This window comes from Phyllostomus hastatus, unplaced genomic scaffold (genome assembly GCF_019186645.2).
Source record: "Phyllostomus hastatus isolate PE091 unplaced genomic scaffold, TTU_PhHast_1.1 phas_scaffold_317, whole genome shotgun sequence".
NCBI classification, from domain to species: domain Eukaryota; kingdom Metazoa; phylum Chordata; class Mammalia; order Chiroptera; family Phyllostomidae; genus Phyllostomus; species Phyllostomus hastatus.
The window spans coordinates 941043-961556 of NW_025334023.1; the positions used below are offsets into that span (position 1 = coordinate 941043).

At 47.6% G+C, this 20514-nt stretch overlaps 1 protein-coding gene across 14 annotated transcripts; it reads right to left on the bottom strand.

The window, feature by feature from the left end:
- Positions 1–285: 285 nt before the first annotated feature.
- On the bottom strand, positions 286–20471 carry PGAP2 (post-GPI attachment to proteins 2). Of its 14 annotated transcripts, none has more exons than XM_045818050.1 (8): positions 20362–20379; positions 13928–14010; positions 13697–13717; positions 10311–10485; positions 2403–2655; positions 2172–2278; positions 1450–1558; positions 286–1259 (listed from the first exon to the last, which is right to left on the bottom strand). In XM_045818050.1, exons 4-8 carry the CDS (start codon positions 10473–10475, stop codon positions 1129–1131), a joined length of 765 nt encoding a protein of 254 aa, XP_045674006.1. In that variant the 5' UTR covers positions 10476–10485; positions 13697–13717; positions 13928–14010; positions 20362–20379; the 3' UTR covers positions 286–1128. The 14 variants fall into 14 exon arrangements, with proteins under 14 accessions (XP_045674006.1, XP_045674011.1, XP_045674003.1 ...); XM_045818055.1 differs by lacking the exons at positions 13928–14010; positions 20362–20379 and adding exons at positions 6152–6336; positions 20227–20264 and having other exon boundaries at positions 10298–10485; positions 13684–13717; XM_045818047.1 differs by lacking the exon at positions 20362–20379 and adding an exon at positions 20227–20245.
- Between the last annotated feature and the right edge of the window lie 43 nt (positions 20472–20514).

Here is a 20514-nt window from a genome sequence, read left to right on the forward strand (position 1 = left end):
CTGAGCTGTACCCTTATACCCCCAAGAGGAAAGATCTTAGTCAGTAGGGGCTGGAACTCCAGTCTTTGCATCCACCCAAGACCCCCAAGTATATCAGCTTCCAGGCCAGGAGTCACTTCTGTTCACCAAAATTGGGGCTTAGACCATCTGTAGGAGACTCCAGCCTACAGAGAGATTGGGGTGCCATGTGGAATCATAACCTGCCATGGACTTATTCCCTCCATCCTGGAGCTTGTCCCTCACCTCAGTTCATTAAATAAACAGACGAGCCCCAAGACAAGCAAGCCTCGCCCAGACTGTTGGCCAAAAAAAATTTTTTTTTATTTTCCTTTAAAATAGAATGTACAATCAAAAGAGTTCAGGGCCTGGGATAGTACAGAGGTTGGTGGGGGGCACTAGTTGGGGGATGGGAATCTGTGCTTGACTCTTCCACCCCACACTTTTGCCAAGGAAGAGTCTGTAAGTCAAAGATTTTCATAAGGAAAGAGAAGTATGTGCCGTGCTAGTGTTTTCTCTGGAGCAGCTCAACTTTCAGGTACAGACCACCTCCTCCATAAGGTGGTGTCAGAAGCACACACTGGCAGAGCCCTTGGAAATCATACCTGCCCACCCCCCATCATCAGAGATGAAGTCAGGACTAGACCATCTGGGCAACCTTAGTAGGGAACTGTGGCCATAGGCCTGGATGTGCAGAGTAGATTATTAGAAACATTGATCAAGTGAATGGCCACGTGAAGAGAATGACTGTGGTTTTCAGGTGGCAGCCACTGCTCAGTGGTCCCTGACCTCAAAGAGAGGTGGCTATGTTAAGGCCAAGAACCGGATGGTGGTTATGAACCTCAGGACTTTTTTTTAGCACCAGATGGTGGAGCTCTCCTGCCAGCTCAGTTTCTTGGGGCCTCTCTGGTAAGGGTGATGCTACTTAAAGGTTCCTGTGCCTTCACGTGGGTTGGGAAGAAAGAGGTGCTGTAGGGCTGGGTAAAGCCATGTCCTATGCCCTCTTCCTTCTCCCCTTTCCCAGCTTCAGTAGGGCCCAGAGAGGACACAGGAGGTGGGAAAGGCCAGAGTGGTATTTCGTTTCTAGTTTCTAGGCAGTGCCCCTGACCCCCACCCAAGCAGGAGAAGGGTTTAGAATCGCTTTTCCTCAGGCTGGGAGGTAATGAGAAGCTCCTTGTTCCCGAAGTCCCACCAGGCTGTCATGTGGAATGCCATGTTGGTTAGGACAACAGTGTACTCCAGGATGGCAAAGATGGTGTACACTGTTGTGAAGACACAAAGAAGGTTATGGTGAGTCTCCTGCCCCCACCTTCTTCACACCCCGGGGCCTCTTGGTAAATCATCAGCACTACATCACTACACAGGGAATACACCACGATACTGCACATTTCTAGAAAAGTTCACAACTGTCCCATAGTCACTGACCATTTATGGATTCTAGCCTAGCCTCACCTCCAGTCTCACAATACATGTTGTGCCGAAAGTAGACGAACAGCGCCGAGAAGAAGGAGACGAAGTTGATGATGAAGAGCCGCTGTTTCCAGTTGTAGGACTTGTGATCCTATAGGATGGGCTGTCTGATCACTTTGCAGTGTACTGGGTATGTTTCGGTAGCCTCCCCTCTTAGCCCCAACTCCTAAGAGCTAGTCTCCCCTCCCTTAGTCATGAAAAGGGGCACTGGCAGGGGCAACAGGAAGGATGTGCATGTTCACATCCCTGTATTTGGAGTATAATGGAGCCAAGGAGCAGTAGTGCCCCTGCCCCTCCCACTTCAGGGGTAAGGAATATGAAAGTTACTTGGAGTCAGCCAACCAACCCAATGCCTCCAGATACTGTGGGGAGAAAAAAAGGTGTATGTGTGGCCATGGAGGCCAACTGGAGTGATTACAGACCACAGATCCTGACATATCTTCCCAACCTGCTGCAGCCTGGTGCTGCCCCTCATTCTGCCTCCACTTGGAGCCTCCATCTCCTCTATTCTCATCTCCCATACTACCCAAACACAGCCCTAGATTCTGACCAATCAAGCACCCTCCCCTTGTCCCCAAGTCCCAGCCCTGGCCAGGGTTCCAATAACTCCAGTTCCCACCTCACCGTTAACTGCATCCAGAGAACAGTTCTTGATTTTCCTCTGGGCCACCTGGAGACCCAGGTCTACCCTAGGGTAGACCTACCTCCTGACTTACTGTGTGCTTCTTGGTCAGCCGCCAGATAATGCAGGTGAGGAGCATGTGACTGAGGGATGTGGCAATGAACACAATGAAAGCATTTTCATGGACAGCTGGAGGGAGAGAGGAGGGTTGGAAGTGCACATTGCAGGAAGCACCCAAGCCCTGTGAGCAAAGGGCAGGGGCGTCTCCTCCCCGAACCCTTCCCCACTCTCCTTCCCTCCTCTGGGCACCCACTGAAGTCCTCAGAAGAGGAGACATAGGTGAGCACTAGCAGCGCGAGGTTCTCGATGACGTTGAGGCTGAAGTTGAGGCAGCAAAGCAGTCGGTAGCTAGGACACGAGGAGGTGCAGCTGAGGTAGTGGTTCCAGTAGGCGAAGGCCACCAAGAAGCGGGGCGCGGAGTGCAGGCCGATGCAGAAGCGCCACACGTAGCGCTGGGGCACCTCCCCACCGATGGCCGAGCTCACGGAAGGCAGGTAATTGGGCACCTAGAGAATTGTGACCCTTCTGGACGCTGGCCCTTGCCAGGCCCACCCACAAGGAGATCCTTCTCTCCATCTAATCAACCTGGCCCTCAGAAGGTTGTGCCCAGCCCCTTCCCTCTAGGAAGGCCTCCTTCAGGCACCCCCAGAGCTCTCCTTGGAGACCTCCCCTTACAGGTCCCGGCTCCCCAGTGTTCTTGGTTCTCATTCCCCAGTCAGACTGGCATTTGTGCAGGGATATATGTGACCTTCTCCATCTCCCTACACATGGAACCTACACATGGCTGGGAAAGCTGTAGACAAGTTCAGAGACTCTGGGAGACAGTAGCAGAAGGCCATGCGAGAGGTTTCATGAGCCCCGGACCCCTGATTCAGTCCCATGGCAGGGATGACTCAGATATCCTCTAAGCTTCCTTGGGGCAGTGCTGGATTCACTGCCCAACTGGGCTGCTCCTTTGACTGCTCCCAGCACCACTTGTTTTTCTGGGCAGGTGTGCCAAGGTGGTAGACGGCACTGTGTGGCGCAGGGTGAGCTGAGTCAGAAGGGTGGGTGCTCCTAACCTGTGGCAGTTACCCTGTTCTTACACATCTCTCATCCGTCTTCCTCAAAGATTGGTTTCCTCATTCCTTAAGGAATCGGAGTGTCATTCTTTCAAGTTGAGGAAGGAGGAGAACATAATACACAATGGCAAGAATTGCTTCGTTGCTTGTATGGGAGGGTGACAGGATAGGGGTTGAGTCAACGTTAGTTTTGATGGGGGCAAGAAAGCCAGGAGGAGGATCTATTAGACTGTAGGGCCTAGAGCTGTTTCTCAAACTTGAATATGCATACAACTTACTGGGGATTGTGTGAGAGTGACGAAGGTCTGGAATCTGAGAATCTGTATTTCTAAAAGATTCTAGGACTGTGGAAGCTACCAGTCTGTTGTCCATACTTTTCATGGACTTTTTCAGACTTTCAACAGGGCCAGGGCAGTGCCAGAGCCACAGAGGAATGGCCCTGTGTGATTATGGTGGGATCAGTCTTCAGAGATGCAGTTCTATAAGATCCCTTCCTTTTTCCCAATGGAGACATTGAATGGATCTCAAAGCATATAAGTAGGTAAGAAATGATGGAGGCACCTCACAGGGCAGGGGTGGGTCTGGAGAAGCACCAGACAGGGGCTTCACAGCCTTCACAGAAAAGGAGATGGATTCCTTCCCACCAGCACTGTCAGAGGAAATTAAGTGCAAAACTCTCAGAGAGAAGGTGCTGCTGTTAAGGCCATGGCTTGAGATACCATAGCTTGAGAATAGGCTCAGATATTCACTTTGAATATTCAGTAAAGAAGCAACATGGAGGCTTTAGAGATACACAAATGTGGGTCTGCAACCCAGCTCTGCCTTTATTAGTGGGGTAACTAAGCAAGCCACTTCACCTCTCTGAGCTTCCATTTCCTCATTGATAAAATAGGGATACGACTACCTACCTTGCAGGGTGACTGTGAATACTAAATATAATGTATGCAAAGCATCTGCAGTATCTGGCACACAATGGGTACAAGGGACAGCCTTCAGAAGACAAACTTCCCTGAAAAGCCTGCAAATAGGTGGTGAGTGACTATGTGGCTATTGAACATGGGATGGCCTACATATGAGTGAGAGGTGGGAATCATATCTTCACCAGACACTTCTGAGACCTCTAAGTCTCCTTACTTGACTTTGCCTCCCTGAGTTGGCCCTTTGAATAGGGTGAGTGGGAGTATTGCCTCCTCTTCATAGATTATTAGTTCTGAAAACTCCTGCCACAATTTCAGCTATTTAAGGGGAATAAGGCCGGCCTCTAAGACTTGGATGGGAGAGCCCAGAGCATTTAAGGGCCCAGATCCCTGATCAATGCTGGGAAACAGATAAAGAACAGAGATGGCACAGAGTTGGGGGGATGCCTCGGGAGGGAGAGAATTAGGGCCCTGTGACTGCCAGTCCTATTCTAACAAGCTCCATCCTAGATTAGGGGTGAGTGCAGAGTTCTAAGGGCAAAGATCTCTCTCATCATACACACACACACACACACATACACACACACAATCAGGAACAGACACCCAAACACACACCCCATTCCAAGCGCTCAAGTTCCCCACTCACCAACTATCCCAGCAACAAGCAACATTAGGAGCTGTCAGAAACCAGGTACACAGTTCACCTCAAACCTCACCATGAGCCCAGAGCTAAGGGTACTGAGAGATAGGAACATAACCTCATTTCCCAAAAATAGAAACCCCCTGGCCTGGAGGACATGGTTCAGTGGATCTGTCTCAGGGCAGCAGATCAGAAATTCACATGATATAAAAGGAGGGGGCCCAAAAAATTCCCTGTCATAGCACCTCGGATATCACCATTAAAGATTCCCTCCTTTGGCCTCAAATAAAAGTTCCCTGAAATTATGGATGACTTTCCTATTTACCTTAGTGTTCCCTGCCCTTAGCCAACTGTACAAAAACTTCCACTCCTGTCAATTCCACTTGCTATTCTTTAGGATCCACCCCCTCCTGTTTATCCTTACAGTCTCCATCTTAGCTCTGGTCTCCCCAGTAGCATGAACTATTGTCCTAGCCTCCTCACTGGTCTCCCTACCCTTGTCCCCTACTCTGCTTTCAGGAGGCAGATTGATTTTTTTAAACCACAAATGCGATCATGTCCCTTTCCTGCTTAAAATCTTTCCAAAGCTTTGATTGCTGTTTGGATAAAATCAAAGTGGTCAGCCCAGCATTCACAAAGATTCTTCTTCACATCAACAATGCCCTCTCCCCCAGGAAGGAAGTCTTCTCCAATGTCTAAGCTGGGTTATGTGCTTCCTCTGGGCCTGCCATCCCTGCCCTCCCTGTATCACAACAGGAGTCCTGTCTTACTGCGTAGTGACTGTCTGTGTGTAGGAGAATCTCTTGTATGAGTGAGATGCTAAGAGCAAGTCCATGTTCACTTCCATGCCCCTGGCACAGAACCTGGGTCCTCAGCAAAGGCTTGGTGGACTGCTCTTAGAAGCAGAAAATCCACCTAGCTTTGTAGCTGGCAGAGCCCTGAATGAACACAGGGAGGCCAGAGAGAGAAACCAAGCTAGAAGATTCCAGGGCAGGGCTGGGATACTCTTAGGTCAGGCTCCCAGTCCAGGCTAGAGCTATCTGCTACTTCTAGCTCCTGGCCTCATCTTATCTCCTCAGTTTTGGCTTCCGTTCCAGTCTAGCCTTTCTTTAGCCTCCTTCTCTACCTCCTCATCTCTCTGACCTATTCCCCCTCTCCCCTCTGCTCCCTTGCACTCCCTATAATCCTCTTCTACTCTGGGAGGACTGTGACTGAACTCTGAGTCTCTCCCACAAACTCCCCCTAACTCTGACTTGCTTCCACCATCCTTTTATCCCTTTCCCCTCTCTCTGACCCTCCACCTTCACTCCTACTCACTGATTTTGCCCTTATCGCCATTTTTGGACCTGGCCCTGACCCAGGTGCTGGGGAGCCTGGCACTCACCCCACAGTCAGTAGCCACCGTGTACTCAAAGTGGAACACCAGGGACCAGATGATGCAGAAGAAGAAGCCGAACACGGGGAAAGTGATGACCCACCAGAGCATGGCCGTGAAGCGAAGCCGGAAAACAGTCCCATCAGGGTCCAAGGGCTGGAAGGCTGCAGAGAACATCCTGTAGGAAGTGGTGCCTAGGCAGGGCAAGGGACACAACTTAGGTCCTGGTGGGTGCTTGGGCCTGGGAAAGTGGGGCCTTTTCCAGAGATGGTTACTCAGGGTACAGAAAAGAGCCAGAGTAGAAAGAGAAGAAAGAGTAGAAACAGCATGAGGAAAAAGGGAAAATAGTTCAGAAGAAAAGGAGATGCAGAGAGATGGGGCAAGAGCAGCAGAGATAGGCAGGGTCAGCTCTTAGGAATCTCCTTGGCACACTGGTCCTGTATGGCCACCTTTTGAAGAGTCTGGAGAATAGAGGTTCTTAGTGACCTGGACATGAAAGCTCTGCTGGCCCACCTCGTTCTCCCTACCCTCATACCCACTCAGGAGAAGGGTCAGAGCTGGAAGGGCTATTATTCCCATTCCAAGAAGGGGAGAATGAGGTTCAGAACTATGCCGGGATCCATCATTGGGACTAAGGCCTCTTGCCACCTAACAGCTTCAGGATCCAATCAAGGTTTTCTTCAGGTCAAAGAACCTAGACAAAGGACCCTAACTTAGACTGATCCAAGCCCTCCCACTGACCCTGTCTGACCACATTCCTGCTCTTCGCCCAAGTTCATCAAGGAACAGTGGGCGTTCCCCAGAACCTACTTCAGTGGGGCCACAGGCTGCCAGCCATCACACCCCCAGGCTCAGAATGACCCAAGCCTCAGGCCAGCACTATACCCTGATCCCAAGATACCAGGGTCTCTCTGAGGCCCACACCTGTATATCCTTTCTCTCTGAGAAGACCATGTCATCCAATCCAAGGTTTACAGGAATCTGAAGATCATGGGAACCTTCTCCACTCAGCTGGGGCCTGTTGAGCTGGGCCAGAACCAAGCCAGACAGACCCAGATCCAGACCCAGGGAGCTGGGCTTCTTCTGCTCCCTTCTCTCTCTAGGCAAAGAACTCCCTTTCCGCCCCCTACTGTCCTGACCACCATGACCCCTCAAGCTGGGCTCCCTTCTTGGGGGTCAGAAAAAGATGACTTTGTATTTAAAGGCCAAGGACCAAATTTCCCCTTGGGACTCATACCTCCCTCCATTAAGGGAACCCTAGTCCACTAGTCCAGCTCAGCATCAGGGAATAGGATAGGGGACAAGGAGGCAAAATGAGCAACACTCACACTGGGTGCTGAAGGATCCGGAGCTTGGGTCGAGGGCTCTAGCCAGACTGAGATTGTTCTAAGACTAGAGGGTCCCACCCCCAGCTCCCCCAAGGCCTGCCCTCCCGCCCACAGAGTGCCCAGATCTCCACGCTTGCCCAGGCACACAGCCTTCCTAGGACCAAAAGGCCATGTCATAAATTCTGGAACACTATGCAAAGGTAAGAAGTGATAGTGGCTAAGGTCAGCCCACAACAGCTTCCTTGCCAGGGATGGGGGTGGGGACCTTTCTGAGAGTTGTGTCTATGGATACAGGCAGATTTCTAGAAAGGGAAACACTGAAAACAGAATAGGATCTTGCCCCCTTTTTTTGGAGCAGGACAGGGCATGTTTGTCGGGCCCCACTAGAGAGCTAGCTAATCTTAGGACAAATGATTCATGATCCAAAAGAGATCTAGACAGGCCTGAATCTGAGCTATCAGTGTCCAGCCTGGACCTGTACAGGAACAGCTAATGGCAGCTCAGGCTGCATTAACAGAGGCGTAACAGCCAATAATAGGAATGGAACAGTCCTACTTTCACCTATACTGCCCAGGCTATAGGAAGTCCTATGCCCAGATCATGCCCTAGCATTGACAGAACAGTGACCAAATAGACCCAGGCTAGGGACACATGCCCTAGGGTGAGAACTGCCTGAAAGAACTAGATCTGTGCTACCTAAGAGTAGACTCGGGGAGCCCTATCTCTGCAGGGCTGGCTGGAAAGAGTAGCCCTAAGGCTCCCAAGACAGAGATTCATGGGAAGAGAGGTGTATGCTCACTATAACAAAGAGCTTGCTAAATGCTAACTACTAAACCTCTTTGGAATAGGCTACTCAGGGAGAAAGAAAACTCCACATCACCAGAAATGTGCAAGCCAAAGGTAAAGTCATCCAATTACAGATGCGCTAATCTGAGGTTACTTCTTTGGTTACTTCTTTTATTACTAGGGTTGGCCATTCCTGGGAAAGTCAGGGCGAAAACTTCAGAGCATATATAGAAATCCCCAGGTGGATCCAACATGGTAGTTCCAGGGAGTGGGAACAAAATACCCCCAGGGTCACTAGGCCTAGTCCTGGTCCTGCCCAGAGGGGCCAGATACCGCTCCTACAACTACGCCCTATGCCCTAGCTACATAACCAGTATTCCCAGAATGGGTCACAGATATGCCAGATATGCTGAGGTTATTGATCCCATTAGCCCTCAGAGCCAGCTATAAGGGGCACAGCAAACAGCCTACATTTAACTCCATATGCTGTACAAATATTATGATTTTTTGTATAGACTATGGCTACAGTATACCATGCCTTCCATTTTCCAGAGAACTGGGCTGGGGGCTCCTATTCCCTTATTCAACAAAGTCTGATTCTGATGTAGTGCTCACCTTCAAGGACCTCCCAATCTGGTGGGGAAGACACACAAACATAAGGAGATAACACTATGTGAGAGGACACAGGGTACTGAGGGTACCTAGAAGAGGGAGTAATTAAATTTGCCCCCAGGAAGCTTAAGAAGGCTTTTTGGAGGAGGAGACACATCAGCAGAGCGTTGCAGGGTGAAGAGGAGTTGGCCAGGAGAATAGAAATATTTTATGTATTATCTAAGGTGAAAACTAGGTCATACATCCTTTCTAATCCTCCTCCTTAGTTTACCTGGTCACCCTCTTTCTTCCAGTCCTGTTCTTTCTGATTGCTCCCAGCCTGGGCTTCATCAGACTGGCTGCACACAGCTTGGCCCATGACTCCCCACTGACAAATCAAAAAGGGAAAACTTCAAGTCCTATGAACGAAAGAAGTACCAGACTCCCAGCCAGACTCAACTGCTAGTCACAGGCCTTTTTCTGGAGCAAGTACTTTGTATAGGCAGAGGCGAAGCTCAGCTGACTGGGGGCCTTCAGAGCTCTTTGAGGCTAATGCAAAACTCTATATCCAGATTCTTCCACTTTTCTATCTGAGCATGTAGGTAAATTCCTCTCCTGCTCTGTCTGCCAATCTGGCCATTTCCTTTTCCTCCTCTTCCTTCTGCTCCTCATCCTTCACATTTCCCAAACCACTTTCCTATCCTCTACCTGGAACTCTATACTATCCCTGAGGAGAAGGAAGACAGGAATTATGAATCCCATTTTAGAAATGGGGGGATTGAGGCCCACTATTGGTGTCTCAGACAATATAGAATCAGTGGATAAACTAGGAATATAACAGAAGTCAATGCAGGTCTCACCTCCTTTACTCCAACATTCTACAAAGAACACTCACATCTTTCTTCCTGGCCCAGCACCCCATACCACTGTCTGGGGGATACATGGCCATCTGTGGAACCTCAGAGGGCATGGGACCTACCCCAGAACACACACTCATAATCAGATCCCCATCCAGACAGGCACAAATACAGTCTCTCTCATATATTAATACATACCCCACTCAAAGCCATTATAGTCAGGTGCCTTACAGTTACACACACAATCACATTCCCATGCAGACAGGCACAAGCCCACAGTGCCACACTAACAAGCTCCAAATGCCCTCTTAGCCCAGTCCTGTTCTCTCTCCATCCCCCCAAAAACCCCAGGTCTCCTGAATCTTCCCCTTTATGAAGGATTGTGTTCTGGGTTCCGGGGCTGCCCAACTTCAGTGACCCCAGCCCCTAGTAACCTCCATGGAAGGTAGAGGGAGACTAATCCTTGTAACTTCAATTTGTAGGCATGCCCCCAGCAGCCCAGTATGTTTGATAGACCCCACTGCTAATCCTGTTACAATAGAATCAGAATCCAAAATAGATCCCATTGAGTCTGAATATGAGGTATCATTGACCCCCAATCCCTACCCCACAGTGTGTAGCTGTAGTCTCCTCAAAGTGGAACAGCAGGGACCAGAGGATGCAGAAGAAGAAGGCGACAAGTGGACAGCAGACTGTGACCAGGGCCACCATGGTGAAGCGGAGTCGGACCAGAGTCCCATCCCGGTCCAGTGGCAGTGGGACTTGGTACATCTTGTCAAACCTGGGGATGGAGTGGCATGCTGTGAGGGCCCAAGGCAGCAAAGCTGGGACTCAGTGGGGAAGTGGGCCCTTGTGCTTAGTCCTGAGACTGAGCCATGGGTTAGCGAGTCCAAGAAGGAAGCCCCTAAGCTTGGACAGCCACTGCCCTGGACGAGGAAGAGTGACTCGGATCCCATGAGAACATTCACCCTCGATTTCAGAGGAAAGGCAGTGAACCAAACCTGTGCTGCCATGAAGCTTGAATAGATTGGGAGACCTCCTCACCCCCTATGCCTGGATTGACAGGCCTAGGACTACAGGAGCTGGCTGGTTTAATTAGTCTCTCATTTTAGGAACCAATCCTAAAGCCTCCTTGTAGACAGAATGGTCCATCTCTTCCCCAAGTCCTTGAGCCTTCAGGCTTCAGGGTCTTCCATCAGCTCTCACTGCTTTTCCCACCCGCCCAGGGTCCCTCTGCACCCTCAGTCCCTTCTCAAGCTCTGTGTATCTGCACCAGAATCCACAGCAGCAAGGCCTCCATGGAAACCAACAGAACCTCGACTCCTGGCTTGTCCTCGCTTGCTGCCTCACATGCTCTGAGGGTGAAAAGCTTTGCAGAATCAGGCCTGATGCTGGCCTGAGCTTGCTGTTTACTGGAGAAAGCTGCATAGTCAGCTTCTGGAGCCTTCCCAGTGCCCAGGGGCCTGTCCACTCTCTCTGGAGAGTAGGTAAGGGCTCCTGAGAAGTGAGAGTCCCCGCTCAGATGAGGGTACCTAAGGGCAGGAACTATAACAGCTGAATATAAACCAGCAATCCTAACCCAGCACCCACTTAGTGTATAGAAGGGGAAGTTGAGACCAAGAGAGGGACAGAAACCTGCTTAGGGTCACAGGGTCACAAACTGCAACTGCAGAAAAGTCAGATTAGAAGGTGAGTAAAAGTGGGTGCCTGTCTGTAGGAAGAAGAAGATAAAAAACAGATCCTATATGATGAGTCAGTCATCCCTGTCCTCATAGTAAAGACAGAGAAACCAAGACACAAAGAGACAGTGCTTCCTCAAAGCCATGTGCTAAGCCTGAGGGAAAGCCATCTTCAGAATTTAGGCTTCTTGTTGCCAAACTAGAGCTGCTTCCAGATACATAAAGAACTCACCCCTCTAGACTCGAGGGACTCACCAGATAAAGTCCCAACTCTTCTGGGCCCTGCCCTCAGGGCTCTCTCTTCTAGTCCCACCCTATGGAAGAACTTGACTTCCATGAGGCTGGCCTCCTGGCATTCTGGATCAGGCCAGGAAAATATGCCTCCGAATTCTCATCTATCTCCCCTACCCCTGACCTCTGCCAGGCCCTGTAAGGCAGTCTACCCCAGTTGCTCAAGCTCCTTTCTCCCTTTAGGGGCTCAGGGTCTCCTGACTATAGTGAGCCTCCCCAAACACATTCCTTGGACCATCCTCAAAAGGACTGAGTCCCTTAAGGCCCTTGAAGGGGAACACCTTCCCCATCCAGAATAAACCCAAATTCTATGGTTGTATTAACCCTTCTCCCAAAATCCCTCCCTGAAGCCAGCTGTTGTAGATCCTTCAGGAACCACTGGGGTCCCAAAACTGAACACTATATCCTCAGGGAATAAACAGACACTGCCCAAGGTAGGGGGGGCGGGGGGGGGGGATAAAATAGGTTCAAGGAACAGGCTGTTCCACTTGGAGATATGCCTGGCCTCCCTTTTTGCTGTGTGACCTTGGGCAAATCACCTAACCACTCTGGGCCTGTTTCCACAGTCATTTAACATGGGGATCATGAGTTTCAGATAAGGCCATTCCAACTTGGTCATTCAACTTCTCCAGGCCTCAGAACAGGGAGCTCACTACCTGAAAGGCAGCTGTTCAGCCCCAGTCAGCTCTAACTTCCTTATAGGTACTACTTAGTTGCAAACTGCTTTCTTATGAGCATCCATATCTTATCTCCAAAGGTGCCTAAAGATCTCAGCTTTCAGTCCAAATCCACAGTTACTAGGTGCCTTCTAAATCTAGAAACTACATATTGTTTTTTTAATCCTCACTATATTGTATTTTGCTGTGTATAATGTGCTCTGGTGTATAGTGCACACCCATGTTTTTGGCCCAAACTTTCAGGAAAAAAATTTTCATTTTAATTTTTTAATTCATTCATTTATTTATTTATTTATATTTAAAAACAAAACCAATGATGTATTCCAGGGTATTATTTTGTATACCGATATCATTATTGTTTTTTGGAGTTCCACTCCTAACGCATAAGCATAAATAAAAGAATTTAAAACACTTATCTAGATACAAAATTAGTACTACCCATGTATAATGTGCATCTTTATTTTTTCCTAAAAAATTCGGGCAAAAAAGTGCGCATTATACACAGCAAAATACAGTAATTCTATGAGGTGTGTGCTATGGCCTGTATATTTCCATTTTACAGAAGAGGAAACTGAGGCTCAGGAAGGTTAAAAACATTTGCTCAAGGTCACATGCTAATAACTGACAAGAGCTGGGATTTGAAACTATTCTATCATATTCCAAGGCCCGCCCACACCAGCATTTCCAGTCACCTAAGGAGGAAATACAGCCCAGGAGTCTCTGTGGAGTTGAGAACGGAGTGCTCAGCCTCTGCACACCCAGCCCCCAGGTAGGAGAGCAGCGGGGAAAGGGGTCAGCTCACCGAGACAGGACAGCAGCAGCTCCTGGGTAAGCACCAGGACTCTCAGAGTTAGGGACGCAGCCCTGCGTAGGCTGCACCACGTGGTCGAGCTCCAAAAGAGGGATTGCCCAGCGGTCCAGCACACCCATCCCCATACTCACCAAAGCTGCGGTTGCGGTAAGACCGCATCTGCGTGCAGGCCAGGAAGGAGGGGACTGGGCGGGTGAGGGGGTGGTGGGAACCAGGAGGGTAGCCCCGGCCCAGCAGGGGGGGTGGGGTAGGGGGTGGGGGGTGGAGAGCCGGGGAGGGAGGAAGGTACAACAGTGGGGGCGGGACCGGAGCATTTGGGGCGGCACTAGGGGAGGAAACTGCGCCCAGATCCTCTGCTGGCTACTCCCCGCTTCTGCAGACCCAGGCCCTGGGCTCTCCCCATTCATCTGGCGTCCCCGCACGCTGTGCCTCTCTAGCCCTCATCTGTCCCACTAATTCTGGCTGTGTGGGGACAGCCGGAAGAGAGCTGTTCACGGGGTTTGACCCGTTGGATAAGTCACCTTGTCACCTTACCTCTCCGCTGCGAACCATCACCTGTTGAAAGAACATAAAATTAATTCAGCAAGGCCCCAAATTCTCTTACTTCCTGAGCCCAGTCTTTTCTGCCCCCCATTCTAGCCGAATTATCCAGCTTCACCCTTCTAAAATATTAAACCAGTTTTGCCCCAACCTTGGCGACCCTTTTCCAAACTTTGTTACCCAGAGCTGATTTGGAGAATTTCAGGAGAGAAAGGAGCACCTTACAGGTATTGAGATCCAGTGAGGTCCACACCGGAAACTGCGGGCCAGAGCTGTTCCCGCCTTTGATCAGGAGAGGGCGCCCTGTCCTGTCCGACAGAGCAGAGAGAGGATCTCCAGCTTCCAGCCCTGGGTCTCTCCTCACCACAAAAGAGTTGGTCACCAGAAACTGGCCCCCACTGTTCTCTTCTCACCCTGACTGACCCATAAAGGAACCTAAGGGAGGCTCTTGGCTGCCTTTGCAAAGATCATCCTACCCCAACAGGGAAAGAGGATGAAGGGACCAGCAGTAATCCTTCCTGCAGGTGCAATGACTCTTTGTCAGAGCACCTGGAGGGGTTGCAGGACTTCTGAGCTAGTCACCACTGTGACATTTCCCCCCATTTAAATCCCCACAGTAATAACCAGCTCATTGTGAGCACTCTGTGTTCCAGGAACTTTTCTACTTTTTATGTTATCCCATTTCATCCTCATAAAATCTCCATGAGGTAGATACTATTAATGTCCCCATTTTACCAATGGAAAACAGAAGGTAAGTTACCTACTCACATAGCTAGTAAATGTCAGAACCAGGATTTCAGCCTGGCACCTGAGGTCCCTTAATCACTAGATACTGTTAATCCCACAAGGTCACCACTTTGCAGATGGGGAAACAGAGGCTCCAGTGTTCATTAACTTGCCAGACGTTATTTCATGCATTCAGTCTTGTTTATTCACTCACTCTAGGCCCTCTGTGTGGCAGGCCCTGGGCTGGGCAATGGTGGGGGACCCAGTCCCACCTGGCCCCACTCCTGAAGGCTCAAAGTCTTATTCTGAAAACTACTTTTCTTGACTTTGAATTCTTCCCACCCTGTCCTTTAAGGTCCCAGGGCAAGTGAGCAATTAATAAAACTTTACTAAAAGAACCACCTCCATTTAGTTTCAAAAACTGGATTTAGGTTTTCTACCTTGGGGCTTCGTGCCATCCTCTTTGTTTAGCTCCAACCCACAGATGCCTGCTTCTGGCCCTTGTTCCCTGTCTTGAACTCTTTCCTGGTCCCACATCTTTATTTTCCCTGTTCATCTGGCTTGGAATGCTTCTTTTCCTCCATCTCAGCAAACTCTACTCTTCCTGTAAAGGTAGTGATTAGCATGATACTTTGGTAAGTTAGAAAGGCATGTGGTAATTTCTACGGAGATCAATAAAATAATAGATAAATAATTTAATTTCCAAATTGGCACAGAAGGAAAAACAAAATAATCCAGAAGAATGCAAGAAAGGAGACTTAAATGGCCAGCAAGCACATGAAAAGATGGTCGACATCATTAGTCATTAGAGAAATGTACGTGAAAACAATAATGAGATGACATTTCATACCATCTAGGATGGGTATAATTTTTTTAAAAAGGAACATAACAGGTGTTGGCAATGATGCAGAGAAACTGGAACCCTCATATAATGGTAGTGGGAATGTAAAAGGGTACAGTCACTTTATAAAACAGTTTGACGGTTCCTCAAAAAGTTAAACTTAGTTACTATATGACCCCACAATCTACTCCGAGGTATAAAAGCATAAACACAACAGAACTGGAAACATGGGTCCACATAAACTTGTACATGAATGTTCATTGGAGCATTATTCATAGCAGCTACAAGGTGGGAACAACTCAAATGTTATTCAACTCATGAATGTATAATAAAAATATGATATATCCATAAAATGGAATATTATTTGACCATGAAAAGAAATTAACTACTGATCCATGCTACAACATGGATAAACCTTGAAAACATTAAGCTAAGTAAAAGAAGTCAGACACAAAGGCCACATATTCTATGAACCCATTTACATGAAATGTCCAGAAAAGGCAAATCCATTGAGACAAAGTAGATTAGTAGTTGCCAGGGACTGGGAGAGGGAGAGATGAGGAATGACTGATAACGGGTCTTAGGTTTTTCTTTTTTTTTTTAATTGAATTTCAGAGAGAGAGAGAGAAACATCAATTTGTCATTCCACTTATTTATGTATTGATTGGTTGATTCGTGTACAATACATTCCCTGACTGGGGATCAAACCCACAACCTTAGTGTAATGGGAAGATGCTTTAATCACATGCGATACCAGGCCAGCACATGGGTCTGGAGTTTCTATTTGGGATCATACAAATGTTCTGGAATTAGATAGTGGTGATGGTTGCACAACCTTAGGAATATACTAAAACCCTCTGAATTGTACACTTTAAATGGGTTCATTCGAAGTATATATGAATTATATGTGAATTATTCTTATATGTGAATTATATAATTTACCATGTAAATTATACCTCAAATTATTTTAAAGATTTTATTTATTTTTATATAGAGGGGAAGAGAGGGAATAAGAGAGGGAGAGAAAGATCTATGTGTGTTTGCCTCTCACATGTCCCCAACTAGGGACTTGGCCTGCAACCCAGATAGGTGTCCCAAACCAGTGACCATTTCCAGGCTGGCAATCAATTCACTGAGCCATACCAGCCAGGGCTTTATCTCAAATAAAAAAAAAATCTGGCAAAGATATGTACCTCAACAAATGGCAGTTATTACTACAAAAAAAAAAAGAACAAAGGAGAAACAACAGGAAGGACAAGTAGAAAGTATGAAATATTAGATAAAATCCTGAATATACCAGGAAATTCATTAAATACAATAAACTAAGTGCTCTACCTGAAAACCTAATTATATGCTACTTATTAGCATCACCCTTCACTATCAAGTTATAGGAAATGTGGAAGGAAATCAACATGTGCTTAGTGCTTCTAAAGTGACAAACATGCCTAGTCCAGTCCCTTGCAAATTCCATCACCTTACTTGACCTTCACAAACACCTTACAAAATAGGAATTATTGTGCCTATTTTATAGACAAGAAAACGGGGGCACAGAACAACTAAATGGCTTGTGTAAGGTCTAAAAAGTAGCAGAGCTGGCACCCTGGCTGGTGTGGCTCAGTTGGTTGGAGTGTTGTCCTGTGTACTGAAAGGCTGTGGGTTCAATACCCAGTCAGAGCACACGCTTAGACTACAATTTCAGTTCCTAGTTGATATATTCAAGAGGCAAGCATTCAATGTTTCTCTCTCACATTGATGTTTCTCTTACACCTATGTTTCTCTCTCCCTGTCTCTGTCCCTCCCTTTTCTTCTCTCTAAAATCAATAAGCATGTCCTCCGGTGAGGATAAAAAAACAAAACAAAAAAACAGATCTGGCCCATGAACTTAGCTGTTTGACTCCAACTCTGCTGCTCTTTCCAATGCACCATATAGGAAATCTAGAATTATCCCTCTGAAAGGAAGTTCCTTGCCCTCCTCTGATTCTGTAGTCCCTAGAGGTCTGGCTACTTCCTAAGCACCAATGATAGCTGCATAATGTGTATTAGAGACTGGAGGCTCCCATGACAGAGCTGGACTCTTCTTAGCTTTCTCTTGGCCAGGGCAGTGTTGAGCTGTGGACATCTCTGGGCTCCTGATGCCAATACAGGGCTTGGCTCAGCAAGCTTTTGTGAACATGCACTGAATTCTGTGTCTTTAGAGGTAAAAGAAGGAAAAAGATGATAATTGAAGGGGTATTACGAGAACTAGGCAGAGTTATAGTATGTGGGCCCAGGAAGCCCTGGCCCATGAAGAAATCCTTCCCTTGACAGAAGTCCCTGAGAATGATAAGCTTGTGGGCCACATGCCTACAGAGTACCTAACAAGAGTCCTTCTGCTTAGAAATCACTATGGTCACAGGGAACTCCTCTCTGGAGCACTCCTCATCCAATGTCTTCCCACAAGTATGAACTATTTAAGGATCCCAGATCTTGCATACCCACTAGTACTTAGGGCTAAAGATGCTCATTTCCTCACTCAAGACATATTTCTGAGGCCCTTTCCTTTTTTAAAAAAGATTTTATTTATTTTTAGAGAGAGGAAAAGGGAGAGAAACATCGATGTGAGAGAGAAACATTGGTTGCCTCTTGCACACCCCCAATGGGGGACCTGGTCTGCAACTCAGGCATGTGTCCTGACCAGGAATCAACCAGTACCTTTCACTTTGCAAGATAATGCCCAATTCACTAAGCTACACTGCTCAGAGCTAGCCCCTTTCCTTTAAAACAAAAAAAAAAATTTTTTTTTTTTTGCTGGCTGGTGTGGCTCAATTGGTTGGAGCATTGTCCCATAAACCAAAGTGTCATGGGCTTGATTCCCAATCATGGTACTCATGGCACTCGTGGCTAGGCTGCAGATTAAGCACATGTCTCACAACCAATCAATGTTTTTATCTCACATCGATGTTTCTCTCTCTCCCTTCCCCCTCTCTAAGACAATTATTTATTGATTTTCAAAGAGAAAGACATCAATTTGTTGTTCCACTCATCCGCGCACTCACTGGTTGCTTCTTGCATGCGCCCTCACTGGGGATGGATCCTGCAACCTTGGCTTACCAGGAAGACACTCCAGCCAAGTCCCTGGCCAGGGCCTCTGAGCCCCTTTTATAAGAATCATGTCAGAAAATTTAGAATGGGAATTTCTTGACATTTTAAAAGCATATAAATAATATCTGTCATACACTGATGGGTTACTGCATATTAGTTACACTCATTTAATTCTCACAACATCCCTGTGATGCAAGTACCATTACCTCCCTTTTACAGATAAGGAAACTGAGGCTCGGGGGGTTAAGAAATGTGCCCAAGTTCATACAGCTACTACATAGCTAAGCTCAGATTTAAACCCAGGATTCTCTAACTCAAATGCCCCACACTTCAACTTTTCTACTTAAGAAAATAATTTACTCATTCACATATCTAATATTTAATGTGCACACCTATACTGTGATGCCAATGTTTCAGGAGGGGAGTGAGGAAGCTAGTGTCACTGTCCAGGGAGAACTAATGACTTTCTGATGTAGAGCACAAGAAAGGGAGGTGAAGGGAAAGAAGGGATGTTTGGTTGTAGGAGTTGGGGAAAGGTGGTTAGTGTCAGCTGTTTAAACTAGCTTTGCTATTTCACCCTCTATATATTTATTTTTTCTTCCTTCAAGCATTTACTGAGTACCGACAATGTACAAATTTTCTCCTAACCATTATCTTATTTCATCTTTCTGACACCCCACTTTTTGACAAATTAATCAGTCATCTCTAATCCCTTGCTACCACTGAAAACCTACAAGGATTAAAATTCATCTACCTTTGGGCAGAGCCCATTTCAATTTTGCATTGATGCCCCAGGAGGTGGTGGTGGTGGAGTGGTAATCCTAATAGGCTTTCTGAGCACAGTTCCCTGCTATTCTGTGTAGGACTCTCAGTCACTAGGTCTAGTTTCTAAAACATGTTCAACCCTTCCTTTGTAATATCAGGCTTCTGCTCCAGGCTAGGCCTGAGGGAAAGGACACCGATCTTAAAGAAAAAACAAACAAACAAAAAAAAAAAAACCAACCACAGGCCCCAAATGGCATCACTCATTCCAAAAGTCCATGATACCAAACTATATTTAATCCCTCTCCCAGAAACATAATCTTAATCAACCAGTATGAAACTTCCTGGTCAAGCACCAGTAAGGTAAATCTGTCACATAGGTCCTCTCCATCCTCCATAGAAAGATGTAATTATATAATAAAAAAACCTTCCTCTTCTCTTACCCCAAAGAAAAGATGTCCAGGCCCCAAAATAATCCTTTCTTTTGCTAATAGCTCCCATGCCCTCCCTTCCTTGTGTAAAAATCCTTACAAACCCTCAGAGTGCCCTTACAGTTGCTAGATAGGATGCTGCCCAATTCATGAATCGCTTAATAAAGCCAATTAAATGTTTAGATTTACTCGGCTGAATTTTAACACTAAGATGAAGAAAACACAGCTCTGACCTCCAATAGCCCAGGCACAGAAGACAGGAAAGTAATGGGATACAAAGTGACAGAGGCCTGCCCAAGCATCAACCCAACTTGCTAAGAGAGATCAGCAAATGTATCCTAGAGAAGGCAGGAACATCTGAACCAGGGCGTTAAGAGTAACTAAACGACAGGTGGGAAAGAAGTCCGATGCTGAACTACTCCCTTGGGGCATTTCTGATGCTCATAATGTCTTTCTAGGGATTAAGAGAGGGAAAGGTTGTGCCCGGTCTGGCATGGGTCAGGAGACAAGAAGGCCAAGTTTTGAGGCCTCCTAGCAGCACACGCAAGCTACACGGACAGTCGGATTTCCCAGGAGGTCCCTCAGCTCCGTGCTTGGTCTGGCCAGGAAGTGATCGGAGGACCAAGGGGATGCCTTCTCCTTCACCTCCCGCGGACTGGGCAAGGTGAGGGTAGAACAGTTACCATGCCATCCTGGCGCCTTTCCTCTAATTGGCCCGAGCTGCAGCAGCTGGGGTCTCTCCGCTTCAAGGAAGAGGGCGGAGCCTCTGTATTACGTCACCACGCTTCTCCCACACCCCGCCCAATCTAGCCACTTACCAGCCCACTTCGAGGGGGGCTATGTGACGTCATAACTCTCTCCCAGCCAACCGCGGCGGCGAGAGGCGGGACTCCATGTCCCTTCCAAAACCCCTCCTTTTCCCTCCCCTAACTCCGTAAGTCCCTCCTCTTCCTCTTCTCCCCTTCTTCCGA